Source organism: Saimiri boliviensis, chromosome 3 (assembly GCF_048565385.1).
Source record: "Saimiri boliviensis isolate mSaiBol1 chromosome 3, mSaiBol1.pri, whole genome shotgun sequence".
Taxonomy (NCBI): domain Eukaryota; kingdom Metazoa; phylum Chordata; class Mammalia; order Primates; family Cebidae; genus Saimiri; species Saimiri boliviensis.
The window spans coordinates 139,498,710-139,515,832 of NC_133451.1; the positions used below are offsets into that span (position 1 = coordinate 139,498,710).

Below are 17,123 nucleotides of genomic sequence, written 5' to 3' on the forward strand. Positions count from 1 at the left end.
CCTGGCTTACTTCACTTGGCGTAACACTTTCAAGGTTCTTGTATGTTGTAGCACATATCAGAATTTCATTCCTTTTTAAGGCTGCATAATATTCTATTGTGTGAATATAATGTGTTCTGTTTATCACTCACCTGTCGATGATGGACACTTGGGTTGTTTCTACCTTTTGGCTATTGTAAGTAATGCTGCTATGAACATTATCATACAAATATCTATGCAAGTCCCTTTTTACAGTTCTTTTGGGTGTATGCCCAGAAGTGGAATTGCTGGATTATATGGAAATTCTGTGTTTGACTTTTTGAGGAAATGCTCATTTTCCACAGTGGCTGCACCATTTTACATGGGTTCCAATTTCTCCATGTCCTTATCAACACTTGCTCTGTTTTTTAACAGTTGTCCTAAAAGGTATGGTCTCTCATTGTGGTTTTGATTTCCCTAATGACCAGTGATGTCTTTCACTCTCTTCATAGTGTCCTTAGATGCAGAAAATATATATATATATATATATATATATTTTTTTTTTTTTTTGAGACAGGGTCTCACTCTTTTGCCTAGGGTGGAGTACAGTTGTGCAATCACAGCTCACTGAAGCCTCAACCTCCTGGCAAATGATTCTCCCACCTCAGCCACATGGTAGCTGCTACTACAGGCATATGCGACCATGCCTGGCTTATTTTTATTTTCTGTAGAGACAGGGTCTCACTATGTTGCCCAGGTTGGTCTTGAACTCCTGGGCTCAAACAGCCCTGCTGCCTCAGCCACCCAAAGTGCTGGGATTTCAGCCATGAGCCACCATGTCCAGCCCTGATTTTACTTTTTATGAAATCCTATGGTTTTGTTATGAGATTTTTGTTGTCTCTTTTGTTTTGGTATCATATCCAAGAAACCACTGCAAAATCCAATGTCATAAAGGTTATCCCATATGTTTTCATCTAAAAGTTGTATAGTTTTAACTTACATTTAGGTTTTTGATCCATTTTGAGTTAGTTTTTAAATATGATGATGGGTAAGGGTCCACCTTCATTGTTTTGCATGTGGATATCCAATTTTCCAGCATCATTTGTTGAAAAGAAGGTGCTTTCTCCATTAAATGGTCTTGAAACCCTATTTGAGCACATATGTGAGGGATTATTTCTCAACTTTCTCTTCTGTTGATCTGTCTATATTAGCATGACAATGTTTTGATTTCTGTAGCATTGTAGTAGTAACTTTTTGAATCAGGAAATGTGCAACCAATAACATATTTATTCTTTCTCAAGATTGTTTTGGATATTTGGGGCTTTTTCAGATAGAATGGATTTTCTTCCTCTGCATAAAATATCACTAGGATTTTGATAGTGATTGCATTGAATCTGTAGATCATTTTGGGTCATATTGACATCTTAACAATATTAAGTCTTCCAGTCTATGACTATGTGATGTGTTAAATTTATTTATGTTAGCAATGTTTTATAGTTTTTAGTATTGTTAAATTTATTCTTAATTTTCCTTTTGAACTGCTCCTTGTTAGTGTATAAAAATGCAACTGATTTTTGTGTTGTCTATCCTGCACATTAGCTGGATTCATTTATTTTTATTTATTTATATTACACTTTAAGTTCTGGGGTACATGTGCAGAACCTGCAGGTTTGTTACATAGGTATATGTGTGCCATGGTGGTTTGCTGCATCCATCCCCCTGTCATCTACATTATGTTATCCCTCCCCAATTCCCCCACCCCCTGCTTTCCCTCCCTTACCCTCGCCCCCCAGCAGGCCCCAGTGTGTGATGTTCCCCTCCTTACGTCCAGCTGTTCTCCTTGTTCAATAACCACTTATGAGTGGGAACATGCGGTGTTTGGTTTTCTGTTCTTGTGTCAGTTTGCAGAGAATGATGGTTTCCAGGTTCATCCATGTCCCTGCAAAGGACATGAACTCATCCTTTTTTATGGCTGCATAGTATTCCATGGCGTATATGTGCCACATTTTCCTTCTCTGGTCTATCATTGATGGGCATTTGGGTTGGTTCCAAGTCTTTGCTATTATGAGCAGTGCCACAATAAACATACATGTGCATGTGTCCTTATAACAGAATGATTTATAATCCTTTGGGCATATACCTAGTAATGGAATTGCTGCATCAAATGGTATTTCTATTTCTAGATCCTTGTCTTCCACAATGGTTGAACTAATTTACACTCCCAGCAACAGTGTAAAAGTGTTCGTATTTCTCCACATCCTCTCCAGCATCTGTTGTCTCCTGATTTTTTAATGATCACCATTCTAACTAGCGTGAGAGGGTATCTCAATGTGGTTTTGATTTGCATTTCTTTAATGATCAGTGATGATGAGCTTTTTTTCATATGTTTGTTGGCCTCATAGATGTCTTCTTTTGAGAAATGTCTGTTCATATTCTTTGCCTGCTTTTTGATGGGTTTTTTTTTTCTTGTAAATTTAAGTTCTTTGTAGATTCTGGATATTAGCCCTTTGTCAGATGGACAGATTGCAAAAAATTTTTCCCTATTCTGTTGGTTGCTGGTTCATCTTAATGATAGTTTAGATCCCATTTGTCTATTTTGGCTTTTGTTGCCAGTGCTTTTGGTGTTTTAGTCATGAAGTCCTTGCCTATACTTACGTCTTGAATAGTATTGCCTAGGTTTTCTTCTAGGGTTTGTGTGGTGTTAGGTCTCATTTTAAATCCTTACTCCATCTGCAGTTAATTTTCGTATAAAGTGTAAGGAAGGGATCCAGTTTCAGCTTTCTGCATATGGCTAGCCAGTTTTCCCAACACCATTTATTAAATAGGGAATCCTTTCCCCACTGCTTGTTGTTGTTGGGTTTCTCAAAGATCAGGTGGTTGTAGATGTGTCATATTAGTTTTGAGGCCTCTGTTCTGTTCCATTGGTCTATGTTTTGGTACCAACATCATGCTGTTTTGATTACTGTAGCCTTGTAGTATAGTTTGAAGTCAGGTAGCATGATGTCTCTAGTTTGTTTTTTTTTTTTTTTCCTTAGGATTGTCTTGGCTACACGGGCTCTCTTATGCTTCCATATGAAGTTTAAGGTGTTTTTTGTCCAGTTCTGTGAATAAGGTCATTGGTAGCTTGATGGGGATAGCATTGAATCTGTAAATTACTTTGAGCAGTATGGCCATTTTCAAGATACTGATTCTTCCTAACCACGAGCATGGAATGTTTCTCCATCTGTTTGTGTCCTCTCTTATTTCTTTGAGCAGTGGTTTGTAGTTCTCCTTGAAGAGGTCCTTTACGTTCTATGCTAGTTGTATTCCTAGATATTTTATTCTCTTTGTAGCAATTGTGAATGGCAGTTCATTCTTGATTTGGCCCTCTTTAAGTCTGTTCTTGGTGTATAGGAATGCTTGTGATTTCTGCAAATTGATTTTGTATCCTGGGACTTTGCTGCAGTTGCTTATCAGTTTCAGGAGATTTTGGGCTGAGACAATGGGATCTCCTAAATATACAATCATGTCGTCTGCAAATAGAGACAATTTGACTTCCTCCTTTTCTAATTGAATACCCTTTATTTTTCTTGCCTGATTGCTCTGGCTAGAACTTCCAATACTATATTGAATAGGAATGGTGAGAGAGGGCATCCTTGTCTAGTGCCAGATTTCAAAGGGAATGCTTCCAGTTTTTGCCCATTCAGTATATTGGCTGTGGGTTTGTTGTAAATAGCTTTTATTATTTTGAGATATGTTCCATCAAGACCTAGTTTACTGAGGGTTTTTAGCATAAAGGGCTGTTGAATTTTGTCAAAGGCCTTCTCTGCATCTATTGAGATAATCATGGTTTTTGTCTTTGGTTCTGTTTATGTGTTGAATTACATTTACAGACTTGCGTATGTTGAACCAGCCTCCCATCCCTGGGATGAGGCCTACTTGATCATGATGGATACGCTTTTTGATGTGCTGTTGCAATTGGTTTGCCAGTATTTTATTAAAGATTTTTGCATCTATGTTCATCATGGATATTGGCCTGAAGTTTACTTTTCTTGTTGAGTCTCTGCCGGGTTTTGGTATCAGGATGATGTTGGTCTCATAAAATGAGCTGGGAAAGATTCCCTCTTTTTGGATTGTTTGGAATAGTTTCAGAAGGAATGGAACCAGCTCCTCTTTGTATGTTTGGTAGAATTCAGCTGTGAACCCATCTGGACCTGGGCTTTTTTTGGTTGGTAGGCTGTTAATGGCTGCCTCAAAGTCAGCTCTTCTTATTGGTCTGTTCAGGGTTTCGACTTCTTCCTGGTTTAGACTTGGGAGGATGCAAGCATCCAGGAATTTATCCATTTCTTCCAGGTTTACTAGTTTATGTGCACAGAGTTGTAATAATTTCTGATGATGGTTTGTATTTCTGTAGAATCTGTGGTGATATCCCCTTTATCGTTTTTTATTGCATCTATTTGATTCTTTACTCTTCATTTTTATTAATCTGGCTAGCAGTCTATTTTGTTGATCTTTTCAAAAAAACAGCTCCTAGATTTATTGATTTTTTGAAGGGTTTTTTTGTGTTGCTATCTCCTTCAGTTCTGCTCCGATCTTAGTTATTTCTTGTCTTCTGCTAGGTTTTGAGTTTTTTTAATCTTGCCCCTCTAGCTCTTTCAATTTTGATGATAGGGTGTCAATTTTAGATCTTTCCTTGCTTCTCATGTGGGCATTTATTGCTGTAAATTTTCCTGTGGACACTGCTTTAAATGTGTCCCAGAGATTCTGGTATGTTGTGTCTTCCTTCTCGTTGGTTTTGAAGAACATCTTTATTTCTGCCTTCATTTCATTGTTTATCCAGTTGACATTCAAGAGCCAGTTGTTCAGTTTCCATGAAGCTGTGCAGTTCTGAGTTAGTTTCTGAAATCTGAGTTCTAACTTGATTGCACTGTGGCCTGAGAGACTGTTATGATTTCCCTTTTTTTGCATTTGCTGGGGAGTGATTTACTTCCAATTATGTGGTCAGTTTTAGAGTCGGTGTGATGTGATGCTGAGAAGAATGTATATTCTGTGGATTTGGGGTGGGGAGTTCTGTAAATGTCTATTAGGTTTGCGTGGTCCAGGTCTGAGTTCAAGTCCTGGATATCCTTGTTAATTTTCTATCTCGTTGATCTAATATTGACAGTGGAGTGATAAAGTCTCCCACTATTATTGTGTGGGAGTCTAAGTCTCTTTATGTATCATTAAGGACTTGCTTTATGTATCTGGGTGCTCCTGTATTGGTTGCGTATATATTTAAGATCGTTAGCTCTTCTTGTTACATTGATCCTTTTACCATTATGTAATGTTCTTCTTTGTCTCTTTTGATCTTTGTTGCTTTAAAGTCTATTTTATCAGAGACTAGGATTGCAACTCCTGCTTTTTTTTGCTATTTGCTTGGTAAATCTTCCTCCATCCCTTTATTTTGAGCCTTTGTGTATCCTTGCATGTGACATGGGTTTCCTGGATATAGCACACCGATAGGTTTTGGCTTTTTATCCAATTTGCCAGTCTGTGTCTTTTGATTGGGGCATTTAGCCCATTTACATTTAAGGCTAATATTGTTATGTGTGAATTTGATCCTGCCACTTTGATGCTAGCTGGTTGTTTTGCCCATTAGTTGATGCAGTTTCTTCATTGTGTCGATGCTCTTTACCATTTGGTATGTTTTTGGAGTGGCTGGTACTGGCTGGTCCTTGCTATGTTTAGTGCTTCCTTCAGGAGCTCTTGTAAAGCAGGCCTGGTGGTGATGAAATCTGTGAGCAATTGCTTGTTTGTAAAGGATTATATTTCTAGTTTGCTCCTGAAGCTTAGTTTGGCTGGATACGAAAGTCTAGGTTCAAAGTTCTTTTCTTTAAGGATGTTGAATATTGGCCCCTACTCTCTTCTGGCTTGTAGTGTTTCTGCCAAGAGATCCACTGTGAGGAGTCTGATAGGCTTCCCTTTGTGGGTAACCCAACCTTTCTCTCTGGCTGCCCTTAGCATTTTCTCCTTCATTTCAACCCTGGTGAATCTGACGATTATGTGCCTTGGGGTTGCTCTTCTTGAGGAATATCTTTGTGGTGTTCTCTGTATTTCCTGGACTTGAATATTGGCCTGCCTTGCTAGGTTGGGGAAGGTCTCCTGGATGATATCCTGAAGAGTGTTTGCCAGCTTGGATTCATTCTATCACATTCAGGCACACCTATCAAACGTAGATTCGGTCTTTTCACATAATCCCATATTTCTTGAAGGCTTTGTTCATTCCTTTTTACTTTTTTCTCTAATCTTGCCCTCTTGCTTTATTTCATTGGGTTGATCTTCAATCTCTAATATCCTTTTGTCTGCTTGGTCGATTTGGCTATTGAAACTTGGGTATGCTTTGCAAAGTTCTTGTGTTTTTCAGCTCTATCAGTTCATTTATATTCCTCTCTAAGCTGTTTATTCTTGTTAGCATTTCATCAAATCTTTTTTCAAAGTTCATACCCAAAGTTCTTTGCATTGGGTTAGAACATGTTCTTTTAGCTCAGAGAATTTTGTTATTACCCATCTTCTGAAGCCTGTTTCTGTCAATTCATCAGACTCATTCTCCATCTAGCCTTGCTCTCTTGCTGGTAAGGAGTTGTGATCCCTTGGAGGATTAGAGGTGTTCTGGTTTGGGTGTTTTCATCCTTTTTGTGCTGGTTTCTTCCCATCTTTGTGGATTTATCTACCTGTGGTCTTTGTAGTTGGTGACTTTCAGATGGGGTCTCTGAGTGGATGTCCAGTTTGTTGATGATGAAGTTATTTCTGTTTCTTAGTTTTCCTTTTAATAGTCAGGCCCCTCTGCTGCAGGACTGCTTGAGGTCCACTCCAGACCCTGCTTGCCTGGGGATCACCTGCAGTGCCTGCAGAACAGTAAGGGTTGCTGCCAGTTTCTTCTGTTATCTTTGTCCCAGAAGGATACCCGCCAGATGTCAGTCTGCACTCTCGGAGCTCAAGTGCTAAGCTATGAGCTCCATTGTTCCATTCAGAGCTGCCAGGCAGGTACATTTAAATCTGCTGCAGCAGAACTCAAACACCTTTTTTCCCCCCTAGGTGCTCTGTCCCTGGAAGGTAAGGCTTTATTTATAAGTTTCTGTCATGCTGCTGCCTTCTTTCAGGCTGCCCTGCCCAGCAAGGAGGCACTCTAGTGACAGTCTGCCAACAGAAGTGTTGCTGAGCTTCTGTGGGCTCTGCCCAGCTCTCATGTGAACTTCCCTGTAGTCCTGTTTATAGGGGTATAGTTAGAACTGCCTCGGCAATGGCGGCCCACCTCTGTAATGGTGGACTGCCTCAGCAATGGTGGACTACCTTGGTAATGGTGGACTGCCTCGGTAATGGCGGACACCCATCCCTCACAGAGCCTGACTGTCCTGGATTCAGCTGTGCTTGCTGTGAAACTCTCCATCCAGAGTGTTTCAGATTGCTGTTTTTTTGTGGGGGTAGGACCAGCCACACCTGATCACCTGCCTCAGACCCCCCCCCTTTTCTTTTTCAGTTGAACAGGTGACTCTGTCTCCCAGGCATCCCAGTCACCAGTTGAAACGGCACCTGGATTTGTGTGATTTCTTGTACATGGACCTGCTGCATCGACTGAAACACTGCACTGGGGGCTCATGGTGCTTTTTCACCTGGGAATCTCCTGGCCTGGCTCCCTGTTTCAGTCCCCTTTTAATCAGTTGAACAGGCAACTCTGTCTCCCAGGCGCTCCAATTGCCATCTAAAATGGCACCCAGACTTGTGTATTTTGTGCGGCAGCCACACTGGTGACCCATGGGGCTCCTCTGCCTGGGATTCTCCTGGTCTGTGGGCAGTAAAAAATCTGTTTGGAAATGTGGCATCCACTCACCCACCACGCTCTTGCTGGAAGCTGCAATCCAGAGCTGCTCCTAATTGGCCATGTTGGATCCTCCCACCCCTTGTCTCTTGATCTTTGTTGGTTTAAAGTCTGTTTTATCAGAGACTAGGGTTGCAACCCTTGCTTTTTTTTTTTTTTTTTTTTTTTTTTGCTCTCCATTTGCTTGGTAAATCTTCCTCCATCCGTTTATTTTGAGCCTGTGTGTGTCTTTGCATGTGAAATGGGTCTCCTGAATACAGCACTCTGATGGGTCTTGACTCTATCCAATTTGCCAGTGTCTTTTGATTGGGGCATTTAGCCCATTTCCATTTAAGGTTAATATTGTTATATGTGAATTTGATCCTGCCATTTTGATGCTAGCTACTTGTTCTGCCCATTAGTTGATGCAATTTCTTCATAGTGTCAGTGGCTGGTACTGGTTGTTTTTGTTTTGGTGTGGAATCATTAGGATTTCCTACATATAAGATCATGTCATCTCTAAACATAATTTTACTCCTACTTTGCAATATGGATACTTTTTATTTTTCTTGTCTAATTGTTCTGTCTAGGACTTTCAGTATTGTGTTGGATAAAAGTGGTGAAAGTTGGCATCCTTGTCACATTCCCAGTTGTAGGGAAAAACTTTGTTTCATCATTGAGTGTGACTTGAGCTGTGGGTTATTCATTCATGCTGTTTATCATTTCAGGTAGTTTCTTCTACTCCTAGTTTATTAAGTGCCTTCAGAATGAAAGGATGATGAATTTTGTCAAATGTCAAACTTTTCAGCATTAGTTGAAATGATCGTGTGCTTTTTTAGTTGTCGTTCATTCTGTTAATGTAGCATTATTACGTTGGTCGATTTTTGCATGGTAAGTCATCTTTACATTCCAGGAATAAATACCACTTGGTCATGGTGTATATTCCCACTACTATGCCAGTGAATTCTGTTTGCTAGTATTTTGCATTCTGGTCTGTATAATCTTTTGTTGTATTATCTTCAACTGGCTTTTGTGTCAGGGTAATACTGGCCTCATTGAGTTAGGAAGTGTTCTTCCCTCTAACTTTTTGGAAGAAATTGGGAAGAACTGGTGTTAATACTTCTTTAAATGTTTGGTAGAATTCATCAGTGAAGCCATCGGGTCTAGGACTTTTCTTATTTGGGAGGTTTTTGATTCCTGATTCAATCTCCTCATTTGTCTAAAGTGTAATCATTTCTATTTCTTCATCATTCAGTTTTGGTATACTGTTTCTAGGAATTTGTCTATTTCATCGAGGTTGTCCAATTTGTTGCCATACAGTTGTTTATAATAGTCTCTTAGAACCCTTTATTGTTGCAAATTCAGTAATGTCTCAACTTCTCTGATTTAATAATTTGAGTCATCTTTGTTTCTTAGTCTAGCTAGAGTCAATTTTGTTGATCTTTTCAAAGAGCCAAATTTTGGGTTTTTTCCATTTTACTATTTTCTGTTTTATCTATCTCTGCTCTGTTATTTCCTTCCTTCTGCCTAGGCTGCTTTTTTTTTTTCTAGTTCCTTAAGAGGTAAAGTTAGGTTATTCACTTGAGATCTTTTTAAATATATGTGTTTACAGCTAAAAATTTCCATCTTAGCATTGATTTTGCTGCATTTCCTAAATTTTGGCATGTTGTATTTCCTTTTCATCTGTCTCAGTATTTTCTGATGTCTCTTATGTTTTATTTGACCCATCATTTATTTACTTTCCATATATTTGCAAATTTTCTACTTACCTTCAGTTATTACCTAGTTTCATTCTATTAAAATCAGAAAAGATACTTTGTGATTTTAATCTTCCCTAAATCATTAACACTTTTGTGGACTACCATACGGTTTTATCTCAGAAACTGTTCCAAGTGCACTTGAGAAAAATGTATATTCTATTGTTATTGGGTGGGTGTCCTATATATGTGAGTCAGGTCCAATTGGCTTATTGTATTGTTCAAGTCTCCTATTTATCTTCCACCTGGTTTTTCTACCCATTATTGAAAGTGGGGTAATGAAATCTGCAACTGTTACCGTAGAACCATTTCTCCCTTCAATTCTGTTAATGTTTGCTCTGTATATCTTGGGGGTCTGATGATAAATGCATATTTAGTTGTTATATTTCCATGAATTTACCCTTTTCTCAATATAGTGTCCTTCTTTGTCTCCTGTAACAGTTTTTGACTGAAAGTCCATTTTGTCTGATATTAGTATAAGCCACCTCAGCTCTCTTTGTTAGTATTTACATGGAATATCTTTTCCATCCTTTCACGTTCAGGCTGTTTGTCTTTAGATCTAAAATGGGTCTCTGTAGACAGCATATAGTTGGATCATGTTTTCTATCCATCTGCCAATCTCTTCCTTTTGGCTGGAGAGTTTAATCTCTTTAATGATTGATAAGGAAAGACCAACTCTTGCCATTTGCTATTTATTTTCTCTCTGCCTTAGAGCGTTGTCTCTCATTTCCTCATTACTGTTGTCTTTTGTGTTTAGTTTATTTTGTTGTAGTGACACATTAATAGTTCCTAATTTTGACATGAGGTACTAGGAAGGATACTGAATACGGCTTTTAAGGGCTGTTCTAACCAAGCTACACAGGGAAAAGTCTAAAATAATGGGCTACACCTAGAACAGCTCCAAGAAAGTTTCCCCTAAACTGTTCACTTATGCTCTCCATCTTTTTCCCTGCACCACCTCTTTGGGGACAAGAGACCAAGAAGCTTGCGGAAGTTCTTATCTTCAGTGATTGAGTCACTGTATTATGAGGACTAGGTCCTCACCCTGAGCATGATGGACATAGACTACTTCTCCACTGAAATTATGGTTAACACTCTTCTTTTTTACTCATTGCTTCTGCACCTGCCAGAAGTGGTGTCTCTTATCACTTGAGTGTGTGCTGCTGCTTCCAGCAACAGTTACTTTGAGATTGTGGTTGCTTCTTTTGATTCTGTTGGTTATATAAAGGATAGGTCTTGCCAGTCCAGTCCCCCTCTAGAAATGACTAAATCTGTTCAGGTTTTAGTGACTCATCCTGCACACACCAGCTGTCCTTACCCTTTTTAATGAAAAAGCAAGCTGTGGCTTGGATCCTGTGAAGTGTCAGAGGGAGTACCCTGAGCTTACTCAGGACTACATTTTAGTCATGAAATACATACCTTAGTTCTCATGAATTGGAAGTTTGACTGCCATCTTCTATATTTACCTTGTGGACTTGGGGAGAGCAGTTTTTTTAACATCTCTAGGAAACACAGGTTTGTAAAAGTCCTTCTCTATGCTTCTCCTAGGTGCATCATTTCTGGCATGGCTTCAGGAAGCATTGTGCTATTTTACAACGACTTTAACCGGTGGCATCATGAATACCAAACCCGCTACTGATGGTGACAGCTGTGCACTAACTCTGCCCCTAGGATGAGCAGAAGTACCCGGAGCATCATTCTCTTAGAAATAGCTACCACATCTGAATGTAACTTAAATTTGCTCAAAGCAGCAAAATATTTTTTAAAGTTACTAATAATTGCTATTTTTGTAGTCTTTGCTTGACTTTTTCGGTGGTGGGGGGGATAGCAAAGCAGAAAACTGGCTGCTGGGTTCTGTAGTTTTTAAAAAAATCTATATTTTTAGTCATAATGAGAAGTCTATTTTCACCAATTATGGAAACATTCAGTGGAGCAAGTAAACTACTTACTTATTCCAGCGATAATATTATGAAGAACATATCCCATGCATCTACAAGTTTGAGAAATAGGATTTTCACAGTGGGGAAGTGGGTTATAATATTGGGATAGGAAAACTTTATGCTGTAATTTGGGTCCTGTATTTTCCCAAACAGTTGTGCTTTTTCAGCACTAATATTTCTGGGATTTAAATAGTAATGTTTAAATTATGGTAAATGTAATTTAAAACATTCAGTTAATTCTATCAATATTATTCTTCAAGCATGTTTTAGACTAGAAAAGTACGGTTTGGGGGAGACTATTTTATTTTATTGTGTGGTTAGCACAAAGAATCTAAGTTATAGCAGGTGTGAAATAGTTACTGTTTTTTCCTGATCTGTCATCTTCATAGCACAACAAAACAAAATGATGGAATGCTCTCGGGCTCACAACCTTTGTTTTTCTTTCTTTTAAAGTAAATGGAAGTACCAAAGCTCACTACTGCAGTCTGCCTGTGCCTGGACAATGGGGCGGAGCCATCACTGGGGCACCCCCTTCTCTCCCCAGGTTTGCAAATAGAGGCTACCAGGTGCTGTATTCAGCAACACCTGTTTTACTATTTGTTATTAAACTATCTCCACTTTCCTTTTGATTAGCAATTTGTACTAAGAAACAATGTTATTTGGTGTTGTATAATTCTACTTTTCTAGTAGATTACTGTGTGGAATTCCATGAAAAATATTTGAGAAAAGGCCTGTATTGCATAAATAAATTCTTTGTATGTTGTGACCTCTGATCTCTATTTCTCTTGCAACAGACCTCAAGTGGTCCCTCTTTTTTTCCTACACACTCAGCTATTCTCTAAAAGCAAGGATTTGGAATGAACAATTCAGTTTGACAGAAAAAGCTGGAAAAAAAAATGGCATCTGTAATTGAATTGCTGGAAATGCCTTTTTTGCTTCTAAATTTTAAACATTAATAAAATAATGATTCACAAAGAAAATGTCAAACTCTGATTCAGTCCAAGTTTTTGATCAATAACCAATGTGGGAGGTCCTCCTGACGGAAAACAGGAAAATGAGCTTTTACTGGCTGGATCTCAACTGGTACTGAGACTCACGCAAAAGACCTAGACCTGAATCTCACAAATGCCTAGACAAGGAACTTTATGTGCCACTTCATCTGAGATCCATCATTAAGAAAGAATATAGATGGTGAAAAGTGGGGGAGGGAAAGTACATTTTAGAATCAAAGAAATACCCAAGTTACTCAAATTAACTGATGAACATGCTCACTGGCATTAACTTTTGTGAATATTATACTTTGGAAACTTAAGTGAACAATGGTAGAAAAAAATAGCAATAGCTAAGTCATATGCCACACAAATGATACTTTAACCACCCTATACTTCACAAGCCTAAAGCAAAGCTCCTCCTGAAACCTGAAAGAAAAAAATTAAGTATCTCCACTATCTTGTTTTTAAAACTTACAATTAAGGAAAATTAATTTAAACATAAGTAGGCTGGGCGCAGTGGCTCACGCCTGTAATCCCAGCACTTTAGGAGGCCGAGTGGGTGGATCACTTGAGGTCAGGAGTTCGAGGCCAGCCTGGCAAACATGAGGAAACTCCATTTCTACTAAAAATATAAAAAGTAGCCAAGCGTGGTGGCAGGTGCCCGTTAATTCCAGCTACTCGGGAGGCTGAGGTAGGAGAATCACTTGAGTCTGGGAGGTGGAGGCTAGAGTGAGCTGAGGTTGCATCATTGCACTCCAGCCTGGGCAACACAGTGAGATTCTATCTCAAAACAACAACAACAAAAGTAATTAAAAATTTAAAAATTAAAAAAAAAGTCATACTTCATAAAACAAATATAGCTGGCATCAATACAAGGGGCTTTTATTTATTTTTTTGAAATGAAGTCTTGTTCCATCGCCGGGCTGGAGTGCAGTGGCACCATCTCAGCTCACTGCCACCTCTGCCTCCTGGGTTCAAGCAATTCTCCTGCCTCAGTCTCCTGAGTAGCTGGGACTACAGGTACTCAACCACCACGCCCAGCTAATTTTTGTATTTTAGTAGAGACCAGGTTTTATCATATTGGCCAGGATGGTCTCAATCTCTTGACCACATGATGTGCGCACCTTAGCCTTTCAAAGTGCTGGGATTACAGGCGTGACCCACCACGCCTGGCCCAAGGGCTTCTTAATGATAGAATCTGTTCAGTATAACATTTACAGTTTATTGAACATTTACTTGTTCAGTTTTAACGCCTTAAAAAAACAATTACTTTACATAAATGTAAACCGGTTAGGAAAAGAAGTCAAAGGAGAGGTGTTTTGGGGCTGGAAATGAGGGACCCACAACAGAAGGAGCGGTGTGGCTGCACAGTGAGTGGATGCGGCTGGATGGGCTGTGCTTGGTCCACACATAGTAACTGAAGGCTGGTTTAAAATGCACTGCCTCCAGAAATCAGATTTTCCTCCCTGGCATACTGATTTTTACTGAAATGTCAGCAATCAAGTCCCTGAGATGCTGTCATTTAAGAAATACCATTCAATCTCTGGGAGAAAGTAGGAGGGCCAAGAGACAACATGAACATCTACAAAACATCGATAGAAACGTGTAGAGAATGCGCTGTCAGATGACAGCATCTTACTCCCCAAGTACAACAAAAATAAACATTGTCATACATTACTTCTCTAAAAAGAGCTATTTTATCCACTGAGAAACATCACACCTCACTTCTGCTTAGCACACACAACAGAAGGATTCAAAGTGTCTTGCACAGGAATCACAAGTAACCACAAGTAGGGCATGAGGTCAGGAACTGATAACCCAGGATTGCCCTTTCCACTCGCTCTAAGATCAGCCAAGCCCCAGGGTCAGGGGCCGACCTTGGTGTCACATGTCCTCCTGGCGTGTCAGAGGGGCAGTGAGATGGTGGTGGTTGTGTGAGTCAAGCTTGTAGGAGATGGTCAGGGAACCTGGGATGCAGCCCCACTGCAGCTACTTTGTACCCTTTTTAGCAAACACAACTAAAACAGTTCGCAGCAGCTTAGATCCACCGTGAGAAATGGCTGAGGTAGAGATTTTCACTAGGTTTCTTTGATACCTTTTTACTGGATCTGATCTCAAGAGCTCCTCGCCATGCAAATCATGGACCTGGTTTAGTCCTTCCTACTGTGACAGCCCTGCCCCACTCTCCCATCCCTGCTAGAGAAGACAGCTGACCCATGATATAAACAGATTCCTTCTGGAAAGCAGGAGTGACATTTAGAAGCCGGAATAACCCACCACTGAGCTTGGTGGAGAAAGTTCATCAGTTCCTGGTGTGTGTTCATTACGGATTAGCAACCAGCCCCATAGCCTCACATGGAATCACATCATGCCAAAGTAATGTTCACAAACAGAAGCAGAATGTGACTTACATCTCAAAATCTGCATCACCTATACCTGAGCAAATGTGCTAGTGCCTCCACTTGGCTATTTTTGCCCTACCACATGGAAGGAAATCATTTCCTACCTCAAGCAGGAGAGGAATCAGCCCAGCTACCCCCATTTTGCGTATCATAAAGTTGAATTACTGTTAATTCTGCAGGCCTCACAAGTTATCCTTGCAGGGGAAGGAGACTGGGAAGCTTCAAAACTTCCTACTTTTAAGAAGGAAAAGCAAGACCATGAAGTAGCAAATACATAAACAGCTGAACAAACCACTTTAAAGTTCTAGTTCCTTTCAGATGAGTGGGAGAAAAATCTTTTGGATTTTTCTTTTAGATAGACTTGAAAAGTTGAGTCCATGATGAACTTCTTACGTGCTCTATAATCATAAGATTACTAAAAACCCAAGACTACTGTTAACACCACTGACACATCACTCCCAGCCTGGCTGCTAAGAACCACAACTGCAGACTGCTCAGAGCAAGGCGCATCACATTTTTCTCTTTAATCAAATGAAAGGTGGTTTGGCCTTTAGGCAAGCAATCTCTTTTGAGAGAGCTGGGCTCCTCCTGCAAGCTTGGAAGACAAACTGTGAATGCTCCTGTGAATTATGAGATCTTGGTGATCTATGCCAGAAACATGAAGTGAACTATTTTTCTGTCTCAAATTCAGGGATATTTTTCCTTGCCAAAACCAAGATTCCAGGGAGTTGGAAAGGCTTGTCATTTCCTCATACCTGGCAGAAGCTGGCTGCTTTGCAGCTTTGGCCTTGGATAATTTGAAAGACATCCCCACAACTGACTTCAGCCTCAACAGACAGGCATCCAACCATGCCTCGCAATGCAACAGACTCAGCCTGCCTGAGCGTGCTGGAGGCCTTGGGTGCCCAGCTCTGCCCAAAATGAAGGGGCATCGCAGGGGCCAATGACTGTCTCTATACTGAAGACAGAGACCATCCCTCAGCCATGCAATGCCGGAAAGGACTTCCCACAGCTGTGTTCGAGTTCAAGGCTTTGGTTTTTAACAAAAACCTAAGATTGCCCCTTAGAACCCCCTGGCTAAGACTCACCAAAGTTGCACATCAGCCTCCCTCTGGAAAAACCACTCTCTGACTTTGATCTAAGTGGCTACAGGACTTTAACACTTCAGTGCTCCTGCTTCTGATAACTTCTCAGCCACTGACTAAGTGGTAGAAAATGAAGGGTGGTTTGGCCTTTAGGCAAGCTGTCTCTTTTGGGAGAGTCAGGCTCCTCCAGCAAGGTTAGAAGACAAACTGCGAATGTTCCTAAGAATTAGCACCCCACCTGTGTCTTACACACACAGCACTCCTAATGCATCTCTGATGGCCGAAAGAGGCAACCTCGTCATGGGGCACCTGCTCGTCCTGCCAGCCAGAAACAATGAGGCCCAGCTCCAGGGAGCCTGGGGAAGCTCTTGACCGATCCATTTCCTTATCTTCTAGACAAGGACATTGATATCTATCTCTTGGGGCTGTGGCATATCTGAAGTGAGACAGGATGAAATATCCCATAAGCTGTAAACTTGTGTGACTGGCATGATCATCTTTAGAAAGCAGCTGATTCTGCAACTGGGTTGCTCTGTTACTAGAATCTTACTCGTACTCTGCCCTCAAATCTGGCCTTTCACGCCTCCTACCTGCTGACCTCAGGCTGACCACCCAGAGCAACTAAAATAAGGTTGCACCCCTCCTATAGAACAGTCCTTCACACAGCCAAAGACAGTGAGCAAATGTGCCTCTACTTTCCTCTTACCTCACAGTGTTTTTCACCAGTCCTTGGCTGACAGGCTTCACAGCCCCTCGCCACTCCAGCTGTCCTCTGCCGGGTGATCACTGCTTTCTCTGCACCACACACACCAAGGTCCCCAGAACTGAACTCCATCCCTGGCTAGCACCGCCTGAGATCCGGCCGTGCTTCTCATGACACAGCTAAGATTATGCTAATGTTCAAGCAGCTCTGGTGGCTCCTAATGACCTGGTGATCACTGAAATCCTCCACTGCCAGATCTTCAGCCATGCTGCAGGCCAGGGCCTTGCCTTGGGTAGTTACAGAATTGAATCACAGCACTTCACACTTTCGCTCCCACGCCATCGGTTTGGATCAGTATCCTCACCTGCTGAGATCATTTGAAATGAGTCCATGCCATTTAAAAAAAAACAGAAAAGCATTCTGTCTCAGTTGTTATTCACATCATATGGGATGGAGAAAAGGTTAAGAACAAA

At 40.5% G+C, this 17,123-nt stretch overlaps 1 protein-coding gene across 4 annotated transcripts in view; it reads left to right on the forward strand.

The window, feature by feature from the left end:
* The window catches only part of LRBA (LPS responsive beige-like anchor protein), a 746,578-nt gene extending 734,344 nt beyond the window's left edge, over positions 1–12,234 (forward strand). For all 4 annotated transcript variants that reach the window (XM_074396837.1, XM_074396836.1, XM_010338615.3 and 1 more), the window contains one exon: positions 11,077–12,234. In XM_074396837.1, coding sequence (XP_074252938.1) covers positions 11,077–11,167 — 91 coding nt within the window. In that variant the 3' untranslated portion in view covers positions 11,168–12,234. The remainder of the gene's footprint in view (positions 1–11,076) is intronic.
* Positions 12,235–17,123: the final 4,889 nt, after the last annotated feature.